Source organism: Apium graveolens, unplaced genomic scaffold (genome assembly GCF_009905375.1).
Source record: "Apium graveolens cultivar Ventura unplaced genomic scaffold, ASM990537v1 ctg2124, whole genome shotgun sequence".
NCBI lineage: Eukaryota > Viridiplantae > Streptophyta > Magnoliopsida > Apiales > Apiaceae > Apium > Apium graveolens.
Window position 1 is genome coordinate 23456 of NW_027417533.1, and position 22260 is coordinate 45715.

General features: G+C 34.7%; 1 protein-coding gene across 12 annotated transcripts; it reads left to right on the forward strand.

The window, feature by feature from the left end:
• Positions 1–13313: 13313 nt before the first annotated feature.
• LOC141700314 (uncharacterized) lies at positions 13314–20944 on the forward strand. 12 transcript variants are annotated; one of them, XM_074504118.1, is made up of 8 exons: positions 13315–13572; positions 13681–13745; positions 15464–15779; positions 17189–17860; positions 18431–18492; positions 18577–18863; positions 19012–19307; positions 19465–20944. In XM_074504118.1, exons 3-8 carry the CDS (start codon positions 15585–15587, stop codon positions 20605–20607), a joined length of 2655 nt encoding a protein of 884 aa, XP_074360219.1. In that variant the 5' UTR covers positions 13315–13572; positions 13681–13745; positions 15464–15584; the 3' UTR covers positions 20608–20944. The 12 variants fall into 12 exon arrangements, with proteins under 12 accessions (XP_074360223.1, XP_074360219.1, XP_074360216.1 ...); XM_074504115.1 differs by having other exon boundaries at positions 15467–15779; XM_074504120.1 differs by having other exon boundaries at positions 13315–13560.
• The last annotated feature ends 1316 nt before the right edge of the window (positions 20945–22260 follow it).

Here is a 22260-nt window from a genome sequence, read left to right on the forward strand (position 1 = left end):
GGATGCTTTGGACTCAAATATGTGGTGTTTTTGATGTGTTTTGTGTAATTGCATTGCAGGACACTAGTCAAAAGGACGAAATGAGTTTTATAATGATATTATGCTAATAAGAGGTCAGGAATGGAGTTTCGGGAGATCGCACGAAGAAAAGAGTGCAAAACAACAAAAAATCAGAAAATTAGCAGAACCTCAGCGCACCCGCGCTCAAGACGGGGCGGCCACGCCAGTTTGGCAGAAAGGCAGCACGCCTGCACTTGAAGCGGGGTGGTCGCGCCTGTTTTTTTTACAGAATCATGATTCTATTCTGATTTGAAGAGTTGAAGCATCCAGATCATCCAGGAGCCTATATATAAGGATAAAAAGACGTTTTTAACAAAAAAGGAAGCCAGTGAGAGCATAACAAAGACCTAGAGAGCACAAGACGGCTACGGAGAAAAAGACCTAGTTTATTCTTGTGTATTCTTTGATTTAGTCGATACTTTGGATGCTTTTTTTTGTTTCATTCTAAACCTTAGCACTTCTATATTATCTCGTAGTTTTCTAGATTTAATTACTATCATGTTTTCATTGGAACCTATGGTGATGATGCGTTTGATTATGAACTAATCATTGTCATGGGGTTCTAGCAGATTTACTTATGGATTTTAATAGTTAATTGTTCTAAATCTTTAGTGTGTGGTGATTTATGATTTCCTAATATAGGTTGTGCTTACTCGTCTTTGATGTGTAGCTAACATCTAAGATTTTTTGTTAATCTCTATTGAAGCGAAAGTTAATATAGAGGTTTAGAACTTGCCATGCTAGAATAAGTTCATGTATATTTGTTATGCATGATTTGTAGGTAATTTTAACCATCTTATCTACCCTATGTAATCACAATAGATAATTTTCTCTTCAACCGTTATGTTTTTAATTTCTATAGACATATAGGGACTAAGCATAATTGGTGTCTACTCAACTTCTATCTTGATTGTAGATGTTTCATAGTAGGATGTACGTATATCAAAAGATAGCGTATACTAATTCCGTGTTATCTGATTAGTTATCATCACCATCGCATACTATTGATAAAGACATTAACTTTGAATAAAGTAGTTAATGAAGTTAGAATCCCATATTTTATTCTCATATAAGTAATTCACTTTTAATCTCTTAGTTAATACTTGCTAGTATAATCTCTTAGTAGTTAATCAACTCAACTTGTTACTTGTCTTAGCTGTGAACGATAATCATACATTGTTGTATAAGTGCATAATCTGAACTTAACCTAAACCAGTCTCTGTGGGAACGAACTCGACTTAAATCTTACACTACTTGTGATCACGTACGCTTGCGTATATTTTCGCGTGTGCTTTAATGCGAACACCTAAACCCATAATAATAATAATTTTCTACCCATAAAATTATTACCCAATCCAATTATGATAATAATTGTCTACCCATACAATTATTACCAATCCAATTATATTTTCTATCACCAAGCCCATACTGCCTATTGGGTGTTACCCCAACAATCCTCCTCTTCAACCCAATATGGTTTCATGCACAACCAAATTAACGGTCACCATCAAGCCATCGACGTCGATCCGCCAATACCTCCCCTCGAACAATAGCCCCTCCTTCTAGCACAAAAAGATTTCTCTTATCTTTTCTTCCTTTAGTGACTTCCAACATATTAGTTCTTCATCATAACAGTATATCCCAAATCAATTAATTTATCCAATGAAATTATATTTCAATTTAACTCTGGTATGTATCTTACTTGAGTTAACTTCTGAACACGACCATTGTGACGTTTCATTGTTACCTCACCAATGCTAATAACCTTTACCCTTTTACCGTTCGGTAAAGTTACCATCTTTCCCTCACACTTTTTGTAGGATGAGAATCACTCCCTCCTAGCACATATGTGATGAGAACATCCCGAGTCAAGCGTTCATTCATCTTTTGATCCCTTCTCTTCTTGAACCAAAAGAACATCTTCATCAGCTTCTACAAGCGAAACACTACCCCCTCCTCGATTTTTCTTCAACTCTCTCAAGTCTTCTCTTGCCTTTGGACACATAAATTGTATATGACCCAATTACTCACAATAAAAACACCTGATATTAGGGTTATATTTCTTAACATACTTCTTTTCCGTGTCACACGCACGTACCCCGAATACACTTCAATCAGATGTATCACTCGATTCTTGTTTCATCAATATTTCGGTGTCTAGAAGAACAACAATAGTCTCATCCAAATCTAACTTCATTTTCCTAACCAATAAAGAAGCCATCACAGTATTATACTTCTTCAGCAGAGACACTAGTAAAAGAACAACTTTATTCTCATCCTTCAATTTTTCATCCAAATTATTCAGCTCGTTGATTAAGCCATTAAAATGATTTAGATAATCTCTTAAATCTCCGTCTTCTTCCATCTTGAGCCTGAAAAAATCTTTCTAGAAACAACTTGTTGGCCAAAGACTTTGAGTGATAAGTCTTCGTTAACTTCTCCCATAAATTCTTGGGATTATCCTCTTCAAGAACATCATACTTGATTTCCGGTGCAAGGGCCAACCAGATCATTGATGCTGCTCGTAACTTCATGTCTCCCCACTTTGTATCATCAACTTCAGTAGGACTCTTCTCTCTGAGAGTGACATATCATCAACTTGTATTATTAATCCAAAAAATTATCAATAATACAATCAATACATAAACTGATACTTGAGCCAATCAATGCTCAAACATCCCTCACACAATACCTAAGACGACTACATCTCTTAAACTTATCTATCAAACATAATATGAGTAAGTATATATAGCTAATCAAAACTTACCCAACAAGACGTACCTAATCCGATTACAATAATAATTGTCAACCCATGCAATTATTATCCAATATGATTATGACAATCATTGTCTACCTAAACAATTAGTCACCATTCCTATTATGATAATAATTGTCTATCACCAAACTCATATGACCTATTGGATTTAACCCCAACAATCCTCTCATTCAACCCACTACAATTTCATAATCGAATTAATGGTCACCTTCAAGCCATCGACATCCGTTTGCCAATGCCTCCCCTCGAAAATCACGTGCATCAACCGCGAGTGCCTCATTTACCATTGAGTCACCCGATCCTTACTTTCATAATTCTTTAGCCTCTAGAAGAACATAATTGATATCATCCAAAAAATTTCATATGGTTGATCAACAATCAAACCATTGAAACTACTGCAATGATCCCTTCCATCTTCCATCTCGAGTCCGAACGAATTGATCCATGGTGCAAGCTAACCACCATACCGAACGAAACTCTGCATCTTTTCATGTAAGCATGTTTCTAATCATCAAACCATCATCGCACTCCACCATTCCAATTGAATCTCGAACGTTCGTGCAACCCAATTCATCACGAACCCAAATCTTGACTCTTGATACCACTTGTTAGGAGGAAATGCACACACGTTTGTGATTCAATTCTACCAATACGGAGTACACACAATACATATCAAGCAGAAGACCCACGTTCCAACTTTTATTATTAATTTAAATCACTAATACAATCAATACATAAACTAATACCATAACCAACCAATGCTCAAGTATCCCTCGCACAATATCTAAGACGACTACTTCTCTAAAACATACCTATCAAACATAATATGACTATGTATATATAGTCATCCAAGACTTAGCCAACAAGACGTACCTAATCTGATTACAATAATAATTATCAACCCATACAATTATTATCCAATCTGATTATGACAATTATTTTCTACCCATAAAATTGTTATCCATTCATATTATGATAATAATTGACTATCACCAAACTAATATTACCTATTGGGTTTAACCCCAACAAGATCAACATGTGAGAATTCATTCTCAAGATGAACTTCCCGAGTACTTTATTATCGTGGAACAATTCAGCCAAGCGATTCCAGGCATCCCCATGGCACAATCATTCGAGTGGAAAATAAAATGAAGAACGTCACTCGAAATTGACCTATATATCCACTATAAAACAAGTGCATCCAAACGATCCATAATTCGGGATCTTTGTTGCTCTCCGTGTCTGATGTGGTTGCCTCTTTGCCTTTATCATTAGACGGTGGTATAATATAGTCAATCACTTGATAAGCACAAGAATGAATTTTGAATAGAGCAGCCCATGAATTGTAATGAGAAATTTCCATATTCAGTCCAGTGTGATAGGAATAAAAATTTTCACATTGTTGACAGATAGTGCAGGGTGAAATTTGGTTGTTTCAGTCATTGTCATATAGATAGAAGAAAAGAATATGATAGTTGTATTGATAGAAAAAGAAGAGATTTAGAGATCTAACATGCGCCGATATCGTGAAAAATAGTTTTTGGATGTGTTTCTCATTCATTCCAACAAAGTTATATACAAGTGTACGAACATAATTTCAGACTAAACATCTGTTAACTACTTGTTAGGAATATGTTGTAGACTTGATGATATGTTACAAAAATACCTTAGTAGATTTAATTAAGTGATTTTGTAGCTCTCAACGGATAATTTTACTAGCCATCCGTTGAGAGAGTAACTTATGCTTAAATAAGTTTTAGTAGCACATTCCTGCATATTGTAATGTCTTAGAGAACTAGAAGTTGTAGGATATTCTAAGTCATGTTGACTACTAGATTGATATGCAAGATACGTGAAATAGAGTTAACTGCCATAAAGATATTCTCAACGGATGTTCCACAAGGTTTCAACAGATGATCAACTGGAGTTTCAACGGATGATCAACCAGACTCTCAACGGATGATCCAACAAAGTCTCAACGGATGATCCAACAGAGTTCCAACGGATGATCTAATTCAAAAAGCAGTTGATAGTGACTTGACAGTCACATGGGTTGATTGTATGCAAATGGAATGTGACAACCTATTTATAGGTTTTAGAGAACAAATAAGCATTTCCATGCTTACTTGAAGAAAATCAAAGATACTGGATGGAGAAATGAAGAAGCATGTGATTAGATAAAGACACATTTTGTTTTATTAGTTTGTCTTATTCACTTGTAACTTGGTAATATATAAACTAAGAGTAGTTAGTAGTAAATCAAGCAATCAACTAAACAAATAGAAAAAGCTGTATCTGTGAAGAATTTCTATGTTCCTTGTGATTCTACTTGTAAGCAGATGTGTACAATCTTTGTATCACAGAGTTCTCGAAATATATATATCTCGGGTGGATAAGTTCAATCCACTAGAAAGTTTCTAAATACTTGTGTTTAAATACATCAATACTTTCATTCCTCATATTTGCACATTCAAACACTGTTGTGTATATTTGTTAGATAAGTTCTTAAAATCAAGAGGAAACCAAGAATTACATTCAACTCCACTTCTGTAATTCAACTGTTAGATTGTTTGGGATTAACACTACTACCGGAATATTTGCGTACTCTTTCTATATATAACATATATATAATTTTTGCCTAATTATGTAGTCTAATAAAAGTTATGTCAAATTATCCCGTACTGAAAGGCATATGTCATAGCCTATTTGTTTATTCGAGGATTTAACTCAACTCAAATAAGAATGTAATAAGTAAATAGTGGATCTATCGTCAAAGAGATCTCACAAAGTAACATTTGTCAAAGGATTCAGAAACAAGGTTCATCTACAGACTTGAGGAATTAATTCACTGGAAGAAGCTCAAGAAATTGATCAAGCCTCAGTGATACAAATCAAGATTGTGGATTTAATCAAGTGACAGAGATCTCGTCAGAGTATCAGAGAATTACAAGGATTTAATCTGAAGAAAATCAAGTATCAAAGTCAAGACATGAAGAAATGTCACTGAAGTTAGTCACTCATGAACCAGACAGTACATCGAGTGTCAACATTGAAGTGGTGGAATTGATTCATAATTCTCAGTGATTTTCAGAAGATTTTCAGAAGAATGGTTGCTGCTCAAGATTAGTATCAATTCTCTATTAATTAATTAAGTCATATAATTTAATTAAGAAAATAAATTATATCTGCAAAGATTAATTTATTGATTAATTGAATTAATTGATTAATTAATTCTGAATTAATATTAAGGATTTTCAGAATTTTAATTGGATTAAAATATGTTTTAAATCAGCAAGACAATTGAAAATGAACTAGCATGACAATCTGGATTGTCATACCGATTGTCATGCCAGGCCATTTTCAATAGTCTCACAGAAAGTTACACTGGGAGGAGGATTGTCTTACCAGTTCATTCTGATAGTCTTGCTAGTTCATTCAATTGTCTCACCGAAAGTCTTGCTAGCTCAATGGATTGTCTTGCTAGCTCAATGGATTGTCTTCCCAGTTCAAGTAGGTCTGTTAATTGAATTATAAAGACAAGAGCAGCAGAAGTCATTCTTTATCATCCAACAACTCAAGAACAAAAGAAAAGCAGCCGCATAAAACATTTTATTTTTCATCTGCTAAATTCAAGATCACATTTCTAGTTATTAAAGTTAAATTCAAACCACTAGAAATCTTTCTCTTGTTCTTGTGTAACTATCTAGCGGATCAAAATCCCTAGAACTTAATCTCAAATTGTGTTTAGCATTTGAATCTTTTTATTGCAAAAATAGAAAAAGTTCATGTTGAATTTATTCTAGATTTGTGATAATTAATTTGAGATTAATTCCTTGTAATCGATACCGTTGTTGTAACACCTTTCAAGTTTAATAATATTTTTATTTAACTTGAATTTTATTTTAATTTTTTATTCCGCACTAAATTCGATTATTCGGTGTAGTTTGTATTTAACCCCCCCTTCTACAAACAAATTGGGACCTAACAATTGGTATCAGAGCCTTCTGATTAACGGACAAATCAAGATCCTAGACTTTTGTGATTTTTCAACTCCTTGAATTTTTATTTATTCAAAAATTCATAATGACTTCACAAAAAGTTGGAACCGTTAAAATTCCACGATTTGATAAAGAAAATTATATCATGTGGAAGAAGAAGATGCTCTTGTTTTTACAAGTTGCAAATCCTAAATATCTGAACTTGTTAAAGAAAGGTCCAAAAATTCCGATGGTTATTGAACCAGAGGTGATAGAAAATGATGTTGTGATTACCAAAGCTAGAACCTATGCAAAAGAGCCTGAAGATTTTACTCCTGCTGAAAAGGAAGAAGCCTCCTTGGATGCCAACCTTCAATTAATTTTAATTGATTCCCTTGATCCCTTGATGAACAGATATGTGATGAACTGTAAAAATTCCAAACACATGTGGGAAAATATTGAGGTGATTAATGAAGGCACGGAGGAAGTTAGAGAGAACAAATTAGAGATCCTAACCTCTGAGTATGAACATTTTAAATCCAATCCAGGAGAAGGAATTACTGAAGTGTTTGAGAGGTACAATGCGTTGATCAACAACCTGAACATAAATGGAAAATATTATTCAATCAGGGAGGTCAACAAAAAGTTCCTTTTAACGCTGCCAACTCATCTTGAACATAAAATCACTGCCATAAGAGAAGCTAGAGATCTGAGTGAGATTTCTTTGGATAGACTCTATGGTGTGTTTAAAACCTATGAGTTGGAGCAGATTCAGTAGAAGGAAGTCTACGGGAAAGATAGAATGGTCAGCACGTCTACTGCTCTTGTAGCTGAAGGTCAACAACAACAACAATCTCAACAGTCAGAGAGAATGGTACAGTTTTCCAAGGCTGAGGAAAATGTGATAGTAGCAGAATATGATCCTCCTACTACAAATCAATCCAGTGATGATTTTTATTCCTTGGAAGAGCTGGAGCAATTGGAAGATGAGTCAATGGCCCAAATTGTCAAGAGATTCTCCAATGTCAGATTCAAGAGAAATCCCAAGTTCAAGTACAAGTCCAACTACAATAGATTCCAGACAGGTGGATCTTCATCCTCTAACACCAGTAGTGGTGGATACAAAACAGGGATGGTTGATCGGAGCACCATTAGATGCTATAACTGCAATGAGTTGGGACACTTTGCCACAGAATGCAGGAAGCCAAAGCAAGTAAGGAAGAACTCTTATGATTCAAATCAGAAGAGTAACTCTGAAAGGGCTTACCTGGCAAAGGGAAGAAGCTGGGATGATGCTGATAGTGAAGATGAAGAAGATGAGAATCTTGCTCTTATGGCTATTGATGGAAAAGCTTCATCGTCAAGAAAAGAGGTAAAATTTACTGATGCTGAATTAGTTTATCATCTAGGAGGTTCCTTAGATTGTGCTCGTCGTGATAATGAACTTTTAAGTCAGCAGATCAAAGACCTTGAGAAAGAGGTCAATGAATTAAGACTTGTGCACATTAATCAAGACAAGTTAAAAGAACAAGTATCTTTTCTAGAGAATAGAGTTGACTGTTATAGACAACTCGAAACTATTCTCAAAGACAAGATCACCGATCTTGAGACTAAGGTTAGAGCCTACTTCAATTCTTGTTCAAAGGCTAAAGAGTTCTACAGTAAGTAAGCTGTTAATCAAACATCTGGAATAGGTTATGATTACAATACTGCTATTGGAGAATTAGGCATAAACTCCCTTCCTCATGTATGTGCTAAAGGTAGGGAAATACCACATGTGCTTAAGGGTGTTGATGAAACCCTCTATAAAAGATCAATTGCTGAACCATTTGATACGACCTCCTCTATTATTCAAGAAGAAATGCGTGCTGAAGATCTTGCTAATGAGAAGGTTGTTTCCAAGTCAAGTGTGTCAAAAGTTCCAGTCAAAGTTGTGAAAGCAACTGAGACTAACTCAGACACACATGAGTTGGATAACAAAAATGCCATGTCTACCATGCATATTTTGTCTGTTGTTAATCTCTCTCATAAAGCATGTGGTGTTTCTAATTGTATGTCTTGTGCTTTTAATCTGATGTATGCTTATTTTAATGGTAAACATGTTTCTAGTGATAAGACTACTCCTCGTCAGCATGTGAATAATAGGAAGCATGATAGGTCTAAGACTGCTAATCCTTCTAAGGCTATAAAGAAGACATTTGTGCCTAAGCCTAAACAGAAATTTGTTAAGGCTGTTTACAAGGTCAAATGTTCAATCATTGAGAAAGTTGAGACCATTAAAGTTAAGAATGTTGTTTTGCCTGACAAAGGTCAAAGCCCAACCAAGTTTGGGTTCCGAAGAAGGTCTAAACCATTTGAAGTGCAGGGCAGTAAACAGGTGGAACCGGTAGTGTGGATTCTTGACAGTGGATCGTCAAGACATATGACCGGAGATAGAGCCCTGCTATCAAATATGGTCGAGAAAGCTGGCCCACTGGTTACCTTTGGAGATTAGAGCAAAGGTTTATCTAAGGGATATGGCTGTTTGTAAGCTGATAATGTTATCATTGAAATCAAACTTCTTTCTACATTAGTGATTTCTTATTTCATGTAAAATCCTTTGAAATCACTATTGTACATCATTTCTCTCAAAAGATTAAATGTATAATTTTCATTCATTATAGATCCTAAGTACATTTTATCTCTCTATTGCTATATGTTCTGTGATACAGGTTCGGTCTCCAATGATTTTCTTTCATTGACAGTCATGAGGTTGAAAACCCACAACTTCTATCCCAGATTGTAAAGACAAACACAGAAACAGAACCAACCAACACTCTCTTACCACTAAATGTAGTATGAATGAGCGTGAGGGAGATAGTGCCTTAGTGCACCATATAAGGAAGGTTTTGTAGTCAACCCAGTAGCTCTGTCTCCTACATAGATGAGTAGTATTTAAACCGAGACAACTGCTAGCTCCCATACATCTTCTCAAAAAGATGTAATGGCTGAAAAGGCTCAAAAACAGTTACTAGATTCATTCTCTCAATAGGGTGCGTCTATTGAAATTTGCCTGTCGGTCAGGGTATCCGATGTAGTGTCACCACTTCAAACATAAAAAATTCTTGATGCACAAGGAAAGGTTACACACACAAAGGATGAGTTGACGGAAACAAAAGTTTCGACCATTTTAAGGTCAGATTCGATTGTTCAAGGTTCGTTAATGGACCAATTGCCTTTACAGGTGTCAAGAGAGGATACTGATCCAAAAGCCATATGTCAGTGGTCAGTGTCTACCTCCCCAGGCTTAAATCCCCTGGATGCATCTGCGGATAGTGGATCTAACATAGGTGCAGATCGGCAACTTGTTGACAATGATTCAGATATTACCTGATGAGTCACAAGGAAATGTCTTCACAGACATTAGAAGGGAACCTTGATCTTTATGCTAAATTCTTTGGATCACTGTTTACCTTCCCAGAATTCAAATCTGGAACCCTAAAAGGGAAACTAGCAACTTGTAGATTATGACTCAGATTCATCTGACGAGTTTAACAAGGATGGGGATTTGTGAACTCCCATTGCACCACCTGTGACCTCCTTAAGGATGGCTAAGGTGATTTTCCTTGCAGGTACAGCTGAATGTTGGAGCTATGAGAGGAGTGATACACTTGTGAGAATGAGTGTAAACACGAGTGGAGAGAAGAGTGAAACACATGTGAGGTACACTAAAACAGAATCACACACTCATAGTGAGGAAGAAAGATGAAACTACTTGTTATTTCTTTTCCAACCAAGTGATATATGAGAACTCCTTCAGACAACGGCATACATTCCTTCTCTAAGGGGGAGATAAAAGCTTAAGTAACAGTTTGGAGGATTCCTCAACTAAGGGGGAGAAATAGCAGGGAGGAAGAAATAAATATCCTACATATGTACACTACACCACACCATTGTTGTTTGTAACTACGGATCCTATTGTACGGGAGAGGTGGTAAACACAAGGTGATTTTCTAGTAAGGGAAGAAGCTGTTTTCCAAAAGGGGAGTACCATTGGTTTTTATCTGCGGATCCTATTGTACGGGAGATGTGGTAAACGAAGGTGATCTTCTTTAATCAGTTGATTCTCATAGGGGGAGAAGCAAGAGAGATATGCGCTTCTCAACAGGAAATGTGGTTGTACAAAAGAAGATGAAACTACTTGAAGATATGTTCAGTCTAGAGGAACATCAATTTGGAATCTGGAAAATGTTAAATGTTATCCAGAACTTTTCTGCTATTTACTTTGCATTTCTGTTTATATCTTTTTCTTATTTGTTAGTTGAGTTATCCTCTAGGTATTTATTGTTATTATCTAACAAACAAATAGGGGGAGATTGAAAGGCATATGTCATAGCCTATTTGTTTATTCGAGGATTTAACTCAACTCAAATAAGAATGTAATAAGTAAATAGTGGATCTACCTTCAAAGAGATCTCACAAAGTAACATTTGTCAAAGGATTCAGAAACAAGGTTCATCTACAGACTTGAGGAATTAATTCACTGGAAGAAGCTCAAGAAATTGATCAAGCCTCAGTGATACAAATCAAGATTGTGGATTTAATCAAGTGACAGAGATCTCGTCAGAGTATCAGAGAATTACAAGGATTTAATCTGAAGAAAATCAAGTATCAAAGTCAAGACATGAAGAAACGTCATTGAAGTTAGTCACTCATGAACTAGACAGTTGATCGAGTGTCAACATTGAAGTGGTGGAATTGATTCATAATTCTCAGTGATTTTCAGAAGATTTTCAGAAGAATGGTTGCTGCTCAAGATTAGTATTAATTCTCTATTAATTAATTAAGTCATATAATTTAATTAAGAAAATAAATTATATATGCAAAAATTAATTTATTGATTAATTGAATTAATTGATTAATTAATTCTGAATTAATATTAAGGATTTTCAGAATTTTAATTGGATTAAAATCTGTTTTAAATCAGCAAGACAATTGAAAATGAACTAGTATGACAATCTGGATTGTCATACCGATTGTCATGCCAGGCCATTTTCAATAGTCTCACCGAAAGTTACACTGGGAGGAGGATTGTCTTGCCAGTTCATTCTGATAGTCTTGCTAGTTCATTCAATTGTCTCACTGAAAGTCTTGCTAGCTCAATGGATTGTCTTGCTAGCTCAATGGATTGTCTTGCTAGCTCAATGGATTGTCTTGCCAGTTCAAGTAGGTCTGTTAATTGAATTATAAAGACAGGAGCAGCAGAAGTCATTCTTTATCATCCAACAACTCAAGAACAAAAGAAAAGCAGCCGCAGAAAACATTTTATTTTTCATCTGCTAAATTCAAGATCACATTTCTAGTTATTAAAGTTAAATTCAAACCACTAGAGATCTTTCTCTTGTTCTTGTGTAACTATCTAGCGGATCAAAATCCCTAGAACTTAATCTCAAATTGCGTTTAACATTTGAATCTTTTTATTGCAAAAATAGAAAAAGTTCATGTCGAATTTTTTTTTGTTAACTTAGTACTCCCTCTGTATTTTATTATTTGACGTTTTGAATTTTGGCACACATGTTTAGGTGTTTTGACCAGATATCTAAAATTAATATTTTTTAATTTATTTTTGTGAATTAAGATTTTAATTAAATGTTTTTATTTATAAAAAAATTTAAGAAATATTAATTTTAACTATCCGGTCAAATTACCTAAAAATGTGTCTCAAAAATAAAATAAAATAAAAAGATATTTTTTTAATATTCCTAATCTATTCAAACGGACAAGGCAGGTAGGGCTGTCAAAAAAATTCAAAAAATTCGATATTCGTCCGAAAAATCCGCATTCGTATCCGAAATAAAGTGGATATTATCCGTATCCGACACAAAGCATATATTATCCGTATTCGAATCCGACAATTACGGATACGGATATAGGCATATTCCCTGATAATATCCGAATCCGAATATATATATTTTATATTTAAATATTTAAATAATTTAAAAATATATTATATTAAATTTATAGTGTGTTTATGTACACATATATATATATATATTAAATATTATGTTTATACAAATTTTATAGACATATAGAAAAAAATCATTTGAGGTCAACAATTTAAAGATAATGATTATATTAAAAAAAATAAAATTAACTTTTGAAAAATTAAAATATAATTAAATCACTTTATCACTTATTTTAATTTTTAAAAATGAACTTTTATTTTTAACTATATATTTTTTATTTTTTTTCAATTTTTTCAATTTTTAATATAAAATAAAAAAATCTGACTGAAAATCGGATCGGATCCGGATATTATCCATATCTGGATAGTATCTATCGGATCCGGATTCAAATATTATTTTTTAAATATTTCTGGATTCAGATACGATTGATTTTCGGAATTCGGATCCGGATATAGACAGATCCATATCCAAATTATTCGTTTGACATGCCATACATCGAATAAAAGTTGTGTGGGAAAGATGGTTAATTTTGGTCCGAGGGAGACGTAGTGTCTTGTCAATATATGGTTGCGTTGCGTTGTGTTGATGAGAGAGAAAAGTAAGAAAGTAAAAGTGATACTCTTTATTATTTCTGCCTTTCTTGAATTCTTTCCCATGGACGACTATGGGGTCCACAAGGAAGTAATGCACAGCTGAAAAACAAGAAAGAAAGAGGGAGAGAGACGGAGAGAGACAGAGAGAGCACTGCAGCAGTAATAAATACGGGATACACGTTTTTGTCAGGCAGCAGCAGTAGTCCACTGTAATTATTATTGTATGCATACATACACATACACATTACACATACACCCTTTTCTTTTTCTTCTTTTTTAAACAAACTAACTGCACCCCTCCCTCTTTCCTTATCTCACTTCCTTCCCAGGTAACAAACAAGTTTCATTCTTTTTCATCTGGGTCCTTTTCTTTAAACAATTCATCACAGCATTTGTAAGTTTAATCTTGTTATTTCGACTTTATTATGACTTAATGATTTGATGTTTGTAACATTAAGTTTCTTTGACTTAATAGTGTGTTGGTTGCTGAACAATTGTTACTTATTTTCATACATTTTCTTTCTAACTTGTTGTAACAACCAGTATGCCATACCATATGGGTTTGCTTTGATGTGTTGTCATTGTTAATTTTAAAGTTATAATTATAACACACTCTTAAGAAGTTAGGGGTGCAAGAGTAATTAGATTTTTTTGTTTTTTAATTGTGCTTGATGTAGTTAGTGAGACTTGTTTTGTCAGGATGGTTGCCTAAGCTAAAAACAAGGCTTACACCTTGCTCTGGAGGTTTTATAGGAATTATAATCAAGGGACTTATCAAAGTATAAATTGCTGTTAGGAGGATGTCAACAAGGAAAACAACCCTGTAAAACTTACTATAGATTTCTGCTGTTCGACTACTAGACAAGTAATTATATTTTTTACTGAAAGTGTCCTTTTCCCTGGAATGCTAATTTTTTTAGTAATTAGGTTTCCTACACTATAGACAAGCCACTATTATTCAACAAAGGGATCTCATAGTGGTTGTCATTTCTGTTTTTTATGTTGTCAGTCACTTCGTTTTAAGTTTCAACTTCAGAATTAGCTGTGGGCAATTCTTACGAAGTGCATCCTGTTAGTGACATACATGATTGAAGTTCACTTGCGTAAACACCTTTACTAGGACTCTATGGTATGTCCTTGTAACCGCATCAACTCAAGATGGGGTATGGTTATGGAATTGGGATGTGAGTCAGATCCTTCATGTGCGAAACCCTACACCTCCCTTTGCTTCAATATAGTTCATCATGAAATTTATTCCCACATTACAACTTGTTTAGTAGCAGAAAGGTCCATGGATGGCCCTCCCCTATTTAATTGTTTTAAATATAGTATAAAGATTGATACTATATATTATTTGCTAGACTAATATTATAAGATCCTGAAAAGGGTCTTCCTCTCTAACACCTTAAGGTTTTAGATGAGCCGGTTTCTCATGGCATCAAAGCTCAGACTGGCGGGAGGGTGCCACCCTCAAAATTCTCACTATTTATTATGGACACGAAAGACAAGTTTATGCCCCAAAAGATGGGTGCCCGTGATCTACTTTTCGACCCATAAATGGGCTTTCGAGTGAGGGGGAGTGTTAGCCTAATATTATAAGATCCTGAAAAGGCCTTCCTCTAACACCTTGAGGTTTTAGAGAGTCTCCGTACTCATGTTCAATTATGGATCCATATCTAGGAATCCTAAATGTTTTTAAACCTAAAATCCGGAACTTAGATCTGCACTTGCGTGTGACGTCAGTACCCTAATTTCACGTAAGCAGGAAATGCATGTGGTGAGATGTGATATGTTGTTAACAGATCACACAAGGTGTTAGGGTTTATCTTGATGACAAATTATGAAGTAGAAATATAACCCTGGCATTTTATTAACAATTAGCTACCACTAAATTCGTAGCTTAGAATGTAACAAGCTTTATAAGCCACCGGAACTTCAAGCTCGACTGCATCCAGTTCCCTTCGCCTTTAGTGAACTATTTTAGGTACTATATTTTATCTGTTATTTTACATTAGGATTCTATGGCACTATTTTAAAATGTACCCTTTCTTTAAATATGGGTTGACTTATTGGGTAATAAGTAATCTATGTAATGTCTTTCTTTCTGTTCAGCAGTGCAGGTATGGAGATGAAGTTAGATTAATCTTTTAGGAATAAGTCAAGTGCTGCATCCTATAGTTGTAGCCTGGATTACAGAACTGTTGCAAGTTCATCAGTTAGTTCAAACTACCTGATGATTGGCGGTAAAGTAGTTTTAACGTACAAACGAAAGAGATCATCACTACGATCCAGCCCTGCCCATGAAGATGAATACCCTAGGTCATACTCCAATAATCCAATTTCTACCATTTCAATGGCATCGGGAAATTTTGAAGAGTCAAATAAAAATCATGTGTGTGAGCCTGAACATCAGAATCACGTATTAGAGGTAAGATAATATTTGATCAAAACGTATACACATTGGCATTCTATTCTGCTAAATGTAATTATAAAATCTTGATTAAAATAGGTTACAATTATTCTGGTACATAACATGCCTTGCTCAAATGTGTTGGTGAATGAATGAATTTAACTTCATCTGGAGGAAGACAGGGGATATTTCAATACTGTACTTCTGTATATGTTTAAAAAAAATCTGACAGATTCTTTTCTCTGTACAATATAGATACCCTCAAGTAGTAATGATAGTTGTTACACTTATATGTACTTTGGAAGTGTGGATGACATCTTAAAGGTTCAGATGCTTACTGGTACAAACTTTAATTTAAAATACCAGGCTTCATTGCCTTCAAGTTCCTCTCGAATCTACAAGCATAAACATGCTTCAGTTTCATACCTCTTTGGTTAGATTTGTTCATTGCGTCTTTTGCAATTTTTTGAGTTAATGGCCTTCACATACTTGCGAACTGTAATTTAGGCTTCCTTGCTCACTTACCAATCTGGCTGTTCCAAAGCTTGTCAAATGCATATATCAAATTATCATGGATGGTAAAGTTTAGGCATACAGTATCCTAATTTCTCTAGGATAATTTTGGAATGATGCTCCAAAAGGATTTTTAAATTTTTAATGGCCTGCACACTTCTGACTTCTGGATATGTTTCGGCACGAAATCTCTATTCTTTTTTAGCATGCTTCTGCAGAGTAAATTCCCTTTTTGGCGCAATTTAGGGTTAAAATGCCTAAAACAGCATAGCCCATAAAAATGCAATTATTCAATGTGTATTCAACTGCTAAAAAGCGCATTTGTTCTGAACTGTAGTATTTTGGCATTTTAACTGCAAGTTTCACCAAAAAGGACCTACACCTGGCTTGCACCACCATTGGTGTACCGTCTGGCGTAAATGCCGAGAACCCACTAGGAAAAATGCAAAATTCCGGTGACCACTCCTGTAGATTATGTAGGTTTACAAGATAAAACTCAATCCAAATCAGTATTCACTATTCAGAATGCCAACTTCTCATTTGATTAACTTAGTACCTGGGGAATATGGGTAAAGCAATTTTTTTTCCTTACTTCTAACACATGTCTTATCATGTAGATATGTGTTGATTGTGCTTCAGTAGTTACTGGTTTCAATCTCCACGATTGTTTTTTTTTGAAAAGACAATCTCCACGAATTTAGTGGCCCTTGTAGTCCTCCCAAGGTGTCACTATGAGAACTTATCACATACAATTTCTTTTTCTTTATCCATTTCCCCTTTTTATTGAATAAACTCATAATCATAATTCTCCAACTCAACGAGTTCCCGTAGGAGACATTTTTAAAATAGATCAAATCTGAAAAATTGTTGGAGGCAATCTATTAACCCTTTTGTATTGCTTTGTTTCATTGAAGCACCTGCAGTCTCGGAACGGGCTTAGCACTGTCATCAAAGAGCAAGATACACCAAATTGTCTTGAAGTTTGTAAATTAAACACAACAGAGATCAAGAAATATATTGGAGACTCTACTTTCAGAGACACATTCTTAAGTTATGATAAGCTGGGAATTTCTTGTGAAAGTATCTCCGGGAAGAACATTTCTACGGATGTGTCAACTAAAGATGATCCCAGTATGATTGGATTGTGTGTGAACTATGTTCAGTCATGTGTTGATGGAGATAACCATGAGATTTCAGTTTCTGAATTTGGGAATACATGCATAGGGAGAAACTCTGATATCCTGAGCACAAGATCCTCACATGAAAAAAAATGTGACCCCAAGTTTATGGATGGATCTGAACTCAGTGAAGTAAATCCAAAAGAAAAATCTCAACTTTCGAAAGATATATCAACCAACATTCCTAAAGAACACAGATTTTCTCCGCTGTTTACCTTTAGGCGAAGATCCAAAATAAAGAAGATTGTGGATGTGAATGATATAGAAAAGAAGTTGCTGGTTGAGGAGGATAAGAGTGCATTGCTAGACAGGGGTGCTGGCTCTTCACAATACAAAACCTCAATATGTGAAGCAGTAACTGGCGAACACTGCTTGGTTGATCCCCTTGGAGATCTGAAATCGTCAGAGGTGAGTTATGGCGTATTGTCCATTTTCTTCAAAAATCTCAGTAAATCATATGGAACTCTTTTGTAGTGTTATATGAATTTTCACTAAATCTGTTGTTTTGATTTTATTAATCTTAGTAAACCTTGATTATATGTAATCCCGTGTAGTCTATGTCTGTAGGCAGTGCATGTATCCAACACTTATAGGCTCACTTCTAAACTAAATGATGACATAATTTGGTATTGAGAAGTTGTTGCATCCCTAAACTGTTATCTGTTACATGAAAGAGTATCTTAACTAATTTGACTTGTTAATAAGGATATTTTATACATTGAATTGTCAACCTTTGCATGTGGGATTGAGGGTATCAATTTGTCACCTTGTTTTGGTACATTCAGTTTCGCTTTGTACGACTGCCAAACCAAGTCATTATTTCTCATCTGAATGTGGAAATTAAAAAATTTACCGTATTCTTCCATGTATTTCATAGTGCGTGGGAGACTGACTTATATTTACATTCTTTTATATATGTACTCAAGCAAGCTCTGCTCATGCATTAACTACTTCTACATTAACTTTTGCTTTTGACAGGTAACTGGAAATGAAATTTGTTCACCATGTGCCCAGGCTGATTCCGTAGCTGAAATGCTGACGTATGTTTATGATATATTCACCTAATACCCTCTTAAGCTATATGAATTTTAATAGATTTCATGAACTTTCTAATATATGAATAGTAGCAGTAGCCACGGGGGAGAAACACCTTGCACGGAAAAGGACAGAAGTAAAGACATTACACCTGTTGGCATTGACCGAGAAGATCCTTCGGCTATTTGTGCCATAACTTTGTCCAATATTGCCAATAGAGATATTTTTTGTGCAGCTGAAATCGGAACGGAACAGATGTCATCCATCAGTCATGATTTATTTAAAAACAAATCTCAAATCATTTCGAGTGATAACGTTTGCAAAGTTCTTGAACATACAAGATTTGAGGATACAGCCCTAGCAGCTATTCCTCCTGGTACTGATCGTTCACATAGGTTTTCGATCAATATTAGACATGCTTTATGCTAAAATATTTATGAATACCTTGATTTAAGCTAGTGTAAAACTGGCATGCTACATTATTTGCCGTACACTTCTCTTACTTTGGTGTCAGGTTATGACAGGTTCATGCGGAGTATTGAACTGCAGTGTATCATTAAATTTGAGTGTCAATGGAAATCATATTCATACAATTTCTGAAGCCTATCGGGATTCCATGGACTCCACTAGCAGTAGTGCTCCTATCCTGCAACAGTCGGCTCCCTGTGGCCAGCTTTTGGATCTGCTAGATGCTAAAGTAGGAGAATCATCATTTGTTCACAATGCTGATGTTGAAGGTAGTCCCTCATTGGTAAAAGATGGTGGCGGAGAATACATTTTAGAGTTGATGGGAGTTGCATCAAAGGACAATTATTTGCAGGTAGGTATTATTGCATTGCATCATAATCCTTGTCATCCAGCAAAACCATGACTTGTTTGTTTCACTGGTTGTGTATCTTGTTGCAAATTATACTATGTTTAGTACTTTTTTTTAAAGAGAAAATATAATATATATGATTTTCTCATCAAATACACAGCATGATGCAATAGCATCCAGGGCTTCTGAAGAAACCAAACTATTTTCACTGGAACATAATAGAAACCGGCCTAGATTTCCTGCAAGATCTGTAGATTTTCTCGGTTTATCTCTTCAGCCAGAGCCCAGATATGTTTGTTCCCCCAATATGTGCAAGTTTTTTGGCAGACGTAGGGAATTTGTTCAAGATGCACATTCTCAGCTTTCCTCGGTTCAGAGGTCATCTCTTGTGAGACACGAAATGATGCTCGATAACATTGTAACAAAAGCAGGAGCACTGAACGGAAAGAGAAGCTGTTTCGTTGATAATTTTCAGATGCCGACCACCTGGTCTGAAGAAGAGTTGGACTTTCTATGGATTGGTGTTAGAAGACATGGAAGGGGCAATTGGGATACAATGTTAAAGGATCCCAGGCTGCATTTTTTGTTGTGGAGATCGCCTCAGGAGCTGGCTCAGCGTTGGGATGAGGAGCAAACCAAACATTTTAGTGGCATGTCATCATTTCATGGGAAACATTATGGACCAACTGAAATAGACAAGTGGAACTACTTTCATTCAAGAACTGGAATCCAGATGGAGGGCCTGGTTGACCATATCCAGCTTTCACTTGGACATGCAAATGTAGATCATGTCGACAATAGCCCATATTACTTTCCATTGAACAATAATCGTCAAACCAATGGGATTGAACAGATTTGCAGGCCATATATGAGTATGGATACACCTCACTTTAAGCACTATGATAAGAACTACTGCAGAGGACAATATGCAAGCATGGCAATATCCGGGATCAAAACTTCTTCAGCTGATGGCTCGACAGGTAGTTTAGCTACTCAAGGTAATCTACCTCATTGGCTGAGACAAGCGGTTAATCTTCCACCATTCGTTCCATCCATGCATCCAGCTGGAACGCAATTTGTTGATCGACCTTATTCCTCTTATCTTGGATTACCACGAAAGACACATGAAATAAACTTACCACAAGCTAGTACTGTCATCACATTAGGTAGCAGAAACGGAGTTTCTGTGTCAAGTGAACATTACCGCCGTTATGCTAATGGACAGGATGGTGAACTGATAGTTATTGATAGCGATGCATCTTCAGAAGAAACAATATCGGATGACCATAATGTTGGGCATTAGCTTTCAGAACATCTATTCCCACTTTTCTTTGTTGTGAAAAATGTAACATTAATGTAATTTTAGCTTAAATTTGATGCTTAAAACTTTTAGTTTGCATGGTTGGGGTAGCCGTCACTAGAGATGCACATAAGGCCCACCGGGCCGGGTTTTGACCGGGCCTTAAAAAGTCCGGGCTTTGACTGGGCCGGGCTTTTTGGGCTTTGATTTTGACCGGGTCGGGCTTTCTGGAAATGTTAGCTAAATATGTGAGTTTCGGATAGCTTTTGAGTTTAGGATAGCTTAGACATTGTGCTAGTAACTTTTTATCTTTATATATATTATAAAATATTATTTTTTACCAATTTCGTATTTAAACTTCAACAATAATCAGTATATTTTGACTTGGCAAAATGTGTTCGAAGAACCGAATCAAAATTCATAAAATCGAGATCCGATCCGAGATCCAAATCATATAATTCAATAATTATTTGAAAATCAAATTAAACGATCCGGAAATTACCCGAATCAAAAATTGGATTATAAACTGAAATCGAACAAAACCGAATCATATATTATCTGAATCAAATATGATTTGAAAATAAGAAAAAAATGTACTTAAATATTTTGTGTTCGTGATAATATAATTATTTAATCATAATATTTTGTAAAAGTAAATTATATTATATTAAAAGTAGTACTTTTATTAATTTTTTTTAAATCTCACAAAATAAAAAATAATAAGTTATGATCCGAAAATATCCGAACTGAATTTAATCCAAACCGAATTTTGCCTGATTTTTTCCAAATTTCATCCGCTTTTAATCCGAATTAGACCCGAACCGAATCACTTGCAATCCGATCCGAATGACCTCCGATTATATCATTATCCGAAAGTGGAACTGATTCGATAAAAAACCGATCCGATTATCCGATTTGCCAGGTCATTATACTTCCTCAAATTATAATCATGATATAAAAAGATATGGGAAAAAAGTGGAAGGAAGAGAGGAAGAAAAGTAATAAGAACATAGAAAATAATTTTTTTATTGATAAATTAACCATTTTTTGGTAAAATTTAATAAAACTAACAGTTTTTCGAAGTGATGGTTAATTTTAACTGTTTTATTTGTATTAGTAATTGGGTATCATAAACATATAATATAAAAATACTCTATTCAAAATTGAGTATTTCAAAAATTAAAATAAAATATAATATACTTTTAAATGATATACTTTTAAAATGATTACCTTTATTAATTTTTATAAATGAAATGGGGAAAAATTGTCAAAGTCTTGTAAGAATGAAATTGTACTTCAGTAATATTAACTATAATGATTAGTAATATTTAAAAAATAATTTTGATTGTAATTTTCAATTTCAACTTTTACATTTAAATGGTTATCTTTTAATAAAAAGGATTGTGAAAGAATTATTAATAAAATAATATTTATTTTTTATTTAATATAATTGAAAAAATATATAATTAATAAAAACACATTTCATGATATTATAGTAATTATTTAAAATGAGAAAAACTAGTTAACAACATTAACTATATTATAAAAAAATATTATTTTTTATAATTAATTAGTGTGAGAGTGAAGTTAAAACAACTTGTTTGGCTTCTAATCTAGCAAGGAAGCATCTGGGGCTTGTATGATGATTAACGAGTG